The 12025-nt window shown below is 37.8% G+C and overlaps 1 protein-coding gene across 3 annotated transcripts in view; it reads right to left on the reverse strand.

Moving 5' to 3' along the window:
- The window catches only part of LOC147000510 (vomeronasal type-2 receptor 116-like), a 37342-nt gene extending 27200 nt beyond the window's left edge, over window positions 1–10142 (reverse strand). The window contains exons 1-2 of one of the 3 annotated variants that reach the window (XM_085832901.1): window positions 9316–10142; window positions 335–434 (exon numbers count right to left, since the gene is read on the reverse strand). In XM_085832901.1, coding sequence (XP_085689027.1) covers window positions 335–434; window positions 9316–9524 — 309 coding nt within the window. In that variant the 5' untranslated portion in view covers window positions 9525–10142. Of the gene's footprint in view, window positions 1–334; window positions 627–9315 lie in introns of all 3 variants that reach the window. The other 2 variants (XM_085832900.1, XM_085832902.1) reach the window with 2 other exon arrangements.
- Window positions 10143–12025: the final 1883 nt, after the last annotated feature.

Genomic DNA, 12025 nt, shown 5'->3' on the forward strand with positions numbered 1-12025 from the left:
AATTGGATACAAGGGCAAGAATATTGTCATCCAACAAATCTCAGTTTTGAATCAAAGGATGGAAAGGGAAAAGATGAAAATGGGTTTAGCATGTTTTAAAGAAAACCCCATTACAGAGTTTTCCTCCCAAAATATGGACAGATCTCCAGTTTAAATAACCTAGATGGTCTCATCCTCCTATCCTTCATTCATACTTCAAGTTCTAAAATCACAATGCACCTTCATAGTTTGCTTTGATAGAAGATTAACTCAAAGTGCCCTATTTTATAGTATCTGACACCTCTGACATCAACAAAGTATAGTTCAGACTTAGTTCTTACACACCATTCCTTACCTGAGGTATTTTGTAGAGTTGTAACAGTGTCCCAATGTGAGCAGATGTTGACCATGATGTTCCTGTGAGGGCAGCAGGGGGGTTACTCTTATTTTCACAGCTATAATTAGGTATAGCATATGGAAACTTTGTGAGCCAAATCAGAGGACCTTCGAGAATATATTTTTCAGTAAATCGAACATTATAGAAATCAAAGCCCAAAGTTATATTGGGTAGAAGATGAGGGTTTTTGTTGATCTCCTCAATGGCAAATAACAGGGCCAGAAGAAACTGGTAGTTTTTGAATTTATACCTGCACAGATTACATAAAATTATGCTGGGAGAAGACATAGACCATACAACCTTCATATTTTATCACTTTTTCATAATTTACATGTCAAAGTTCCTATAAAATCATTATTTTAATCTCTTCTTATTATTGACTGAAATTAGAATTGGCAATTTAAGTAGATAGGATTAAGTAATATCTACAGTGTTAACAATCATTATGATTTGGGGGAATCTAATTTATTATGTTGCTTTATTTATCATTTATGTGTGGTAAAATTTAAAAAGGAATGTTGATGAGTAAGGAATTAGGTTCTGAGAAAACATCATATATCTTGGTATCTTGGTTTCTGTATGCCTCTATCTGTAAATGTAACTTTTATTTCTTTGATGTAATTATCATCTTTGAGGCTTTCTGCTGAGTAAGCTCAGCTTTTCTGGTTCTTTCTGAACAGTGGTTGCCTAGTTCAACTTAGCTGTTTGGGCTCAAAATCTTCTTCTAGCTGAGTGATTCAATCTGACTTCTCTCAGCTTCTCACTAAGTTGCTCTACATGTGCTCAAACTAATTCTCTCAGTCTTTTCTAATCCTCATGCTTCATCTCATTTTTTTCACCTTGTTCTTTCTTCATCTGTTGTAGAGTATTCACTCTGCAACATATCTCTGTTAAACTGTCCCTGTAAAACCTGCCTCTGTGCTCCACAAACTGAACTGCCATGAACTCCACCCCATTGAATTGCCTCTCAACTCACTAACACAACCAAATATAAATGGCTAGAACTCAGAGACTTCCATGTATCTGTCTCCTGAGTACAGGAGTTAGTTTCACCTCTCCTGGATGGACGTAACCTTTTTTTTTTTTTTTTTTTTTTTTTTTTTTTATTTTCTTGAAATGTGCTGTCCACCAGCCTGACCTTGAATTCAGATATCTGCTCATTTCTGTTTCCTGAGATTAAAGGCTTATACTAAGGGCATGTCTGTATTCTAGCCAGACCAGTCATATTGCTAGATTAAAATCCCACTAAATCTATAATTATAAAGTATCATCTTATCTTCATGCAATCACACAGTTTTCTCTGACAATATCTTATTTAAAGAACAGCACAAAGTTCATTCAAATAATGAATTAATACAGGTGTTAATTCTATGATAATTTGAATATGGTAGCCTGGAATATACTATGTAGACCAGGTGGGCCTGGAACTCATAGGGATTTTCCTGCCACTGCATCTCAATTGATGAGATTAATTCATGTGACTCTACACCAAATTTATTTTAACTTTTTGTGTATTTATGAGCTGTGTGCTTTATTTATGTCAATGTGAGTCTTTGTGAAGGTACAGGTTCAGGAGTCTCAATAACTATGAGTAAAAGATAGAGAAGATATAGATGGTCAAAACTATACACATTATTTCACACAGTATCTCTTACTCATTTGTTTAGTTATTGACTGGCTGACTGATTTAATTGACTGGTTGTGACAAGAGTCTGACCATGTAGCACTGACTGGCATGGTACACATTATGTAAATCCAATCTGTCCTGGAAATCACTAAGATCCTTTCTGTCTCTCTGTTTCCAGTGGTTTGAAGAAGAGAGAACCATACCATCTGACCCTCCATTTTCTTCACTGTTTGCAGCACATAAACCTAGCACTCTGTCCACAACACTTTTAGGGCATCACATATTCTTGTTTGTACCTTCCATATGATCATGAGATGATAAGAGTACATTCATGTGTTTTGGAAGATTTTAACTCATGCCCTTACACTTGTACTCACATTAAAAGCATTTCACTTTATAATGCAACTCATTTTTTCAGTTAACTTTACTATTTTATTTTTATTTTTGCTTTCAGAGAAATTATATTATTTAATTTTTCAAATTATTCATATAATTATTTACACCCCAAACACTGCTACACCTTAAGTCCCAGCCAGGTGCTTCAGTTCTTTGAAGGATTAGTCACTTCCAGGAATGTAGCTGTTACCCATGGCAGCCTTACTTTCTGTTTTACATCTACGGGTCTATGGTGTGTATCATGGACTTTCTGAACTTTTTGGCTAATATCCTTTTCTCATGGAGTACATAACATACATGTCCTTTTGTGTCAAGTTATCTCATTCAGGATAATATTTTCTAATTCCATTCATTTGCCTGTCACCTCTCACCAATGAACATATCATTGAGACAGAAACTTAACAGAGAAATACCAAAATTAATAGAGGTTATGATTCAAATAGCAGATATCTATAGAACACTTCACTCAACCACAAAAGAATATACCTTCTTCTCAGCACATAGAACCTTCTTCAAAATTTACCATTTAATTAATCACAAATCAAACATCAACAGATAGAAGATTGAAATAACACTTTGCATCTTATCAGATCTTCATGAATTATTGCTGGACTTCAATAACAACAGAAACATCAGAAACTTCCATACTCATGAAAACTAACAACCCTGAAAAATCTTTAAAGAAGTATTTCCATGGCCAACTGCAACACAATTCACTAAATATAATCTTATAGTAACTCTATGAATAACACACTGACACTAAACGAAATGCTATTCTGCATCATCAAGAGAATAAATTATTCACACCATGTTATTATTAGACAGATCAAGAGCTGTCTCATTAACACCATAGGTAGACCAACAATGTTACCTAACCTGGACCACTGAGAATTCCAAGAGACTGAACTGTGAGACTCTGGCTTAAAGCATTTCTCCCTGAAAGGTAGAGCCCCTAAAACATTTCCCCAAACTTGTTTTCCCTGATCTTTAAAAATACAGCTAGAAAGAAGCTCTTTTTTCTCTATAGCCAGCAAAAAGCCTTTTTGTTTCTACACTGTATAACCAGAGATGCCTGCCTTCCTGTGCTGAGGACCTGGAGATAAAAATTCAGAAAGAACTCACTCCCCACTTCTGCCTTGTAAATTTCACCAAAGACACCCAGAAGAGAAGAACTCTTCCCAACTCCTCCCAACTACCCAACTCCTCCCAATTCCTCAGCTAGCTGTTAAAAGCCCCCTACTGTCACTGCTTGGGGTCAAACTCCCCTGCCCCTGCAAGGCGCAAGGGGTTCATACTCAGCTAGCTGATAATAAAACCTCTTGCAGTTTGCATCAGTTGTGGTTTTTCTCTCCAGACATTGGGGTGCTGGCCAGCTCATCCCGGGACTTGAGCAGAGGCCCAGCTTCGAGGGTCTTACAGAACCACCCACCAAAGAACATACGTAGGCTGGACCAATGTCCTCATAACATATGTAGCAGATGTACAGCTCAATCTCTATGTGGGTCCCCCAACCACTGAAGTGGTGAATGTCCCTAAAGCTGTTTCCTGACTGTTGGAAAATGTTCCCTAACAGGGATGCTTTGTATGGCCTCATGGGAAGAGGATACACCTAACTCTACAGAGACTTGATGCACCAGGAAGGAGGAGAGCTGGTCGAAGGGAGTGTCACTCTTTCAGAGAAAATGGGGGTGGGAGATAGACTCTGTGAGGGGGGCTTGAGGTGGGCAGCATTTGAGATGTAATTAAATTAATTAATCAAAAAGAAAGTAAAATACCATACATCATTCATAGTCATTATCTAGTATATATCAAGAATGTACAAGATTAGATTCTGCAGAACTTGATTTTAAACTCCAATGCTGATATACTACAAACTTTAATTATGGAACATGGAGAAAAAGAGCTGCTATTCAAATGGGCTTTCTATTTTTTCTTGGCTAAACTCATGGTTCTGAAAAGGTGCTATACATGATATCAAGGAAAATAAAATTAAAGTAACCCATACTCTCACTAATCTTTGATACATGAGAGATAAAGTAATGAATTGTCTTGTACAATATGCCCTTTGTAACAAAAATAGACACTTGCTATATGTGGAACCAACCTTTGTCTAATTTGATATAAGGATCTCTCCATGCTATGGAACACATGCTCATCACTATAAAAATGGCCAAGTCTCTGTGACTAGATGAGACATAGATCCAAGCAGTGAACTTAGTAATCTTATTCTTCTAAACGGATTCAGTATAAAATTACCCCTAGTGACTTATTGCTATGGCTGTGGATTGACTGCATTCCTCAGCCCTTGTAAGTTTGTTTCCCCAATAGATGGCAAATAACAAAGAAAGCAATGAGTGATCATAACATAGAGAGTAGTATACTATGAAATCCCTGGTCATAAACAGAGCTTGTGCATAACACCCTTCCCAACAAGGCTGAGAGACCACAGCTAAAGAGAACTTAAAAGAATGTAAGGTCCAAAGGTTGGCTGAAGATAACCTTGAGGAAACCATATTTCCTGTCCACAACAGGGTAGTTGCACATTTGAATACAATGATTATAAAAGGATGCACAAGACCATGTGTGGCCACAGAAGATAAAATAGCAGTATGGAGAAGGAGGAAGGCACAAAATCTCACCCCTATCTGAGATGCTATCAAGATTTGATAGTTATTGGGGGAAAGAGAGTCACTCTCTTCACTCTTGTGACCACAAGGAGGAAAACAACACTCAAGGGATGTCACCAATTACAATATACTTAGCGAACATAAACTGCAATAAATTGGAAAAAATAAAAGAAGTGCAAATAGTTGGGTAGAGAGGTAAAGGCAGAGAAAGTGGTTATAGGAGGAGGTGTCAGTGTACATGCATATGCTCAAAATACTTTGGACGAAATTTTTAGAGAATTAATAAAATAATTTAAAATGCCAAAATACAACAAAATTTATTTCTAATAAATAGGTCATTTATCAGAATTGTGAAAAATAAGAAAAATAAATACAGTTTTGGCCATTGTATACACTCAAATGCATATCTATCTATCTATCTATCTATCTATCCATCTATCTATCTATATATTTATAATGGTGAGTATCATTTTGACAACTTTAAGCATATAAACAAAGGTTTACATACAAATTTTGGGGTGCTATTATTACTACATATTTCATAATAAAGCCGAATAAGGACTCCAACCATCCAAACACAAAGCAATGTTGGAGATGGAAACTTTATAATGGAGATTTCATCCATTTTTTAGATTCATGTTTTGACAACACATAGTATGTCATAAAATGTACAATTCCTATACGATAGTAAATAACTGTAGTTCAAATTGAATACAGTTTTATTTGATTCTTCCATATTGTGTTCATATAGTAAGCTTGTATTCTACTTTCCATAGCCTGTGTATGAGCATGTTTAATATATTTCTATTATAATCAAAATTTTTACTTCTACATTTCTATCCATCAAAATTCATGCCTCACTCCTCTCTTTGTCTTTAGAATACAATCAGTTAAAAATTTAAATTAAGCAAATCATTATTATTAAGAAAACAAACAAACAAAAAAAAAACAGGGAAGACATGTATCATGGGGCTCAGCATTAATGCCAGCACTCAGGGACCTAACAAAGCCTAACATAATTGAGAGTTTCATGATATCCAGGGCTACACAAGAAAACCCTAACTCAAGAAAAGAAAGGAAGGACAAAGGAATGAAAGAGAAGAGAGAATTAAAGAGAGTAAAACATTTAGCTGGAAATGGGAGAACATGCCTTTAACGGTGGATAGGATGTGGAAAAAGAGTAACACACTTCCATTGCTGGTGAGATTGCAAGCTGTTACAACCACTCTGGAAATCAGTTTCACGATTCCTCCAAAAATTGGACTTATTACTATCTGAGGACCCTGCTATACCACTCCCGGGCATATACCCAGAAGATGCTCCAACATGAAATAAGAGCACATGCTTCACTATGTTCATAGCAGCCTAATTAATTAATTAATTAATTTTTTATTTTGCAGATGTTGTATCTTCTTAAAAAGATTTATTAGATATTTTCTTCTTTTACATTTTAAATACTAACCTAAAAGTCTCCTATACCTTACCCCTGCCCTGCTCCCTAACCCACCCACTCCCACTTCCTGGCCTTTGCATTCCCCTGTACTGGGGCATATAATCATTGCAAGACCAAGGGACTCTCCTCCCAGTGATGGCTGAATAGGCCATTGTCTGCTACATATGCAGTTAGAGACAAGAAATCTAGGGGTACAGTTTAGTTCATAGTATTGTTCCTCCTATAGGGTTACAGACCCCTTCAGCTCCTTGGGTACTTTCTCCAGTTCCTCCAGTGGGGGCCTTGTGTTCCATCAAATAGGTTACTGTGAGCATCCACCTCTGTATTAGCCAGGCACTGGCATTGCCTCACAGCTATATCAGGGTCATGTCAGCAAAATGTTGCTGGCATATGCAATATTGTCTGCGTTTGGTGGCTAATTATGGGATGGATCACTGGGTGGGGCAGTCTCTGCATGGTTGTTCCTACCATCTCAGCTCCAAGCTTTGTCTCTGTAACTCGTTCCATGGGTATTTTGTTCCCTATTCTAAAGAGGGAAGAAGTATCCATACTTTGGTCTTCCTTCTTCTTGAGTTTCATGTGTTTTGCAAATTGTATCTTGGGCATTCTAAGTTTCTGGGCTAATATCCACTTATCATTGAGTGCATATCATGTGAGTTCTTTTGTGATTGGGTTACCTCACTCAGAATGATATCCTCCAGATCCATCCTTTTCCCTAAGAATTTCATAAATTCATTGTTTTTAATAGCTGAGTAGTACTCCATTGTGTAAATGTACCACATTTTCTGTATCCATTCCTCTGTTGACATCTGGAGCACCTTTATTTATAATAGCCAGAATCTGGAAAGAACCCAGATGTCTCTCAACATAGGAATTTTAAATGTAAATAAAGAAAGCGTCACATTAAAAAAAGAAAAAAAGATTTCGTATTGGTGTATTGTTCCTTTGGTGATTATGAAGGGTCCTTCGCCACCTATTTTGATAACTTTGTTTGAAACTCTATTTTATTGATTATTAGAATGACTACCCCAGAAAACTGTCAATAGGACAAAATGGCAACTTACCGAGTAGGAAATATCTTCACTAACTCTACATCTGATAGAGGGCTAATATCCAAAATACATAATGAATCCAAGAAGTTATACTCCAAAAAAACCAATAATCCAATTAAAAATGGGTATAGAGCTAAACTAAAAATTATCAAGAAAGGAATTTCAAGTGTCTAAGAAGTACTTAAAGAAATGTTCAACATCCTTAGTCATCAGGGAAATGTAAGTCAAAGAGACCCTGAGATTATACCTCACACCAATCAGAATGGCTAAAATCAAAAACTGAAGTGACAGTACACTGACAAGGATGTAAAGAAAGAGGAACACTTCTCCGTTGCTGGTACAAACTAGTCCAAGCATTCTAAAAATTAATCTGGCAGTTATTCATATAAAAGTTGGAAATACTTTTATATGAAGATCATGCTATACCCTGTGACTATAACTGAAAGATTTTCCACCCTACCAAAATGACAAGTACTCCACTATGTTCATAGCAGCCATGTTGGTAATGGTATGAAGTTGTAAATAACACAGATATCCCCCAGTGGAAGAATGGATACCGAAAATGTGATTCATTTACAAAATGGAGTACTATTCACTTATCAAAAACGAAGATATCATGAATTTTGCAGACAAATGGATGGAAATAGAAAATATGATACTGGGTGAAGTAACTCAGCCAGATCCAAAAGAACATCCATGGTATGTACTCACTGATCAGTCAATATTAGACAAAAAGTTCAGAATATCAATGATACAATTCACAGATAGTAGGAAGCTTAATAAGAAAGAACACCAAAGTTTTGATACCTCAATCCCAGTTAAAAGGGGGAACAAAATAATCATGGGAAGGCAGAAGGAGAAAGCAACCTGGGGGGACAAGGAAGGGGGCAGGATCAGGTATGGGGCAGACAGGAAATACCGAGGGCCAGGAGAATGAATAAAAATATGCAGCAATGAGGAGTAGAGGGCAAGAGGAACCTCTAGAAAGTCCCAGAGACCTGGGATGTGAGAAGCTACCAGAATTCTGTTGAGAGAATATTAGCTGATGTACCTACCAGTGGGGAGATGGAACCTAAAGAGAACACCTCCCTTATATAGACATTGTCCCTGTTGAAGCAGGGAGCTACCCATCCATCTTCAAACAATTTAACCCAGAATTGTTTCTGTCTCAAGGAAATGCAGGGACAGAAAAATGGAGCAAAAACTAAACGAAAGGCCACCCAGTGACTGGAACGACATAGGATCCATGTCATACCTGCATACCAAACCCGGAAACTATTACTGATGCCATATTGTCCTTGCAGATAAGTTCCTGGAATGTCTGTCCTCTTAGAAGTTCTATGAGAAACAGACTGAGACAAATGCAGATACATAAACCATCCATTGGATTGAGGTTGGGGACTCATATGTTAGAGTTAGGAGAAGAGCTAAAGGAGCTAAAGGGGATTGCAACCCCATAGGAAAAACAACACTATCAACTTGCCTGGAACCCTCAGAGCTCCCAGAGACTAAGCCCAAAACCAAGGAACATACATGGAGTGCCTCTGGGAACCAGGGCACAATTGTAGCAGAGGACTTGCCTTGTTTAGCCTCAGCAGGAGAGAGTGTGTTTAATGCTATGGAAACTTGATGCCCCAGCAAAGAGAGATGCAGCTGGAATTGAGAGATAGGGTGGGGGAGTACCCTCTCTGAGGCAGGGGGAAGAGGGAATGTGGTGAAGTTTTAATCCATACAGACTTTAATTTAAAAATTATCTGAAGTTAAAAAGTAATAATTATACTTACTGTAAGTGCACATCCTTGAAATAGTATGGATCTATTGTATCAGGAATTATATTGCCAGTGTAGTAAATATGAAGAGAAAAAAATGCACCAATCTTCACATCTCCTTTAACATGAAAATTGTCCTTGATTGCTGTATAGCAGTAATTGTTAGTAATGGCACACACGACATTAGGAATATACAAGAGCCCAAAAATCAAAATCCAGAACATCTTCTTAATATATGTGTATATCCTGTCATAAGACTAGTGTATACATATCTAATGATATTCATCAGGTCTATGTTCAGCTCAAGTATTTATGAAAACCTGTGCTCCTAACTTTTTTAATGAGTGTAATTGCCTCACTATTTATCTCAATCTCTAACTGGTCCCACCTTCACTGTCATTGAGTATTCTGAAACTCTGCCCTTAGGCTCTGCACCTGATGCCCTGTGTTCTTCTTTTAAAAAGTTGAAAAATATGTTTTAGATTGTCTTTTCTAGCCATAGGCACTATGATTTTAGCTGAAAAAATAGACAGCAAGACCTCAGGGATCAACATCCCAAATGGGGTGTTTTGGCCAAGTTTGATTCCAGATACTTTTCCCATGAAAACAATTTCAGCTGATGAAAACAGTCTTCATCAGAGGTTTCCATGATAAGAGAAAGCCTGAAAATTCCTATAGCACTCATACACAAGCAAAATAATTGAACCACGCTCTTTCAAACTAAAAACAGTCAATGGACTATGTTCTTCCTATTGACTTTAAGTGTTTCAAATATTTCTTCAATGATACATTCATATCTGTAGAACAATATGTGTCCACCCAAAATAATCATCTAATTTTGCACATTGGAAAAGTCAATAGTCCTGAAGCATTCCTCATTTCCAAGTTATCTACTTAATTTCACTTCAAAATTTATGTTTCCTGTTGAGAGGACTGTTAGCCAGACCAGGCAAACTCCATGACAGACTGCAAACTGGCAATTTGGGAGACTACAACTAAGTATCTTTTCCCCAGAACTAAACAAGTCAGTTCCAGGAAAAATCACCTCTCGTGGGCAGCCAATCAATAGCTATCAGGAGTTGCCTCATCACCTAGTCTGAGTCACCCATCATGGGCAGGCTATCCAGAGATGTCAGGAGCTGACCCATTACCTAGCCTTAGCCAAGTATATTCAATCCACAGAAGTCTCCCAAATCCCCCAGAGCCTTAACCTATCAATCACAAGGGCATCCATAACCCTGGAGATAGAAACAACCAATCAAGGTAAAGAGAGATCAAATTCATTCACTCCTTCACTAATAGACTTTAAATTGACATTGCATGCACACACCTCTCTCTTCCATCCTGACATATGGTAGACACCTGTGCCCTGGTCCTTTGCAGAATAAAGGCTCTTTGCTGTTATATACTCGGAGTCAGGAGAATCATTCTTTGGCAAATCATAGACCCTTACATTTGGGGGTTCATTTGGGATTTGCTGAAGACATCTGACCAAAATATTTGAGTACCTTTTCTTTTTAAATCTGTAAGTCTAGGTGCCCGGTGTCTATTTCTTGTTTTATCAATAGTCACTTCTTTGTTTTCTTGTTTTGGTACAATCTGGAGACTCAGAAGGACAGAGTAGATGCATATTCTGCCAACCAACCTGGGACTATGGAGGATTCTCCTGAACCCCATCTGGGAGAACTTGCTAGTTCTCATGTGATTACTGGATTGGCTGTGGGTCTGTGGGTCTTCCATGCACAAGAAGAAAGAATATCTGAGATAACTTTTTCTTTTTGGTTATGCTTTCCTGGGATCAACATTCTGTGTCTGTCCATGAGTACTTATTCTGTGACTTTTGGTTTAGTGTACAAGTTCTTTTTTTCTGTCTCTGTGAATATTTTTCATGTTTTTGTTTTGTTTTGTTTTGTTTTGTTTTGTTTTGTTTGGCCCTGTGTATAAGATTCTTAGATCTCTAAAACGGGATAGGCTCAGAGTACCCTACTAGGTTTGGTCCTAAATCCTTTCAAGGACTTCCACCAAGTCTAAAAAGACTCAGGTCTGGTTATTCATCCCAGCAAACATCTTTTGTAGGAATGAATGGCCCATTTTTAATGTACAATGGCCTGAGGAGGGAACTTTTTATCTCCTTACAACTTACAAGATGAAAGTTATTGTCTAAGAGGAACAAGTGCCTTATATCATCATATGGCAGTACCTGGTAGAAAAGTCCTCTATTGAAACCCTTTTTGTGAACTGCCTTTTTGTAATAGACCCTGCTCTAATTCCTCTGAAGGAAGGTTGGCTTCTACTGCTGCCTAGCTTCTCTGAACACAAGGAGGTTTTTAGACCACCTCCTTCTATCTCTGCTTCTGCCACCACTGAATCTGCCCAACTGGCACTGGCAGAAAAAGGAGCTGCCACTGACTCTCTTGTCTCTCCTGATTCCACTTAGTGTCCACCTCACACTTGAGCTCATATTGCCCACAGAGCTGACTCTAGTATAACATTATCCCTCTGGTCTGCAGGATTCCCAGGATATAGGGAAGACAGATTATGCCCTATGAACCATTTGCCAGTAATGACCTTTATCATTGGAAACTGCAACTCCCCTCCATCCCCCCCATTTTCAGAAAGAACCTCAGTTCTTATGGATCTAGATTCCATCATGCTGACTCACCAACTCACCTGATGACTGTCAGCTATGGCTCCAGGACTTCTTCACAATCGAGAAAAGTAAGAA

This window comes from Mus caroli, unplaced genomic scaffold (assembly GCF_978045245.1).
Source record: "Mus caroli unplaced genomic scaffold, Mus_caroli_1 scaffold_18, whole genome shotgun sequence".
Taxonomy (NCBI): domain Eukaryota; kingdom Metazoa; phylum Chordata; class Mammalia; order Rodentia; family Muridae; genus Mus; species Mus caroli.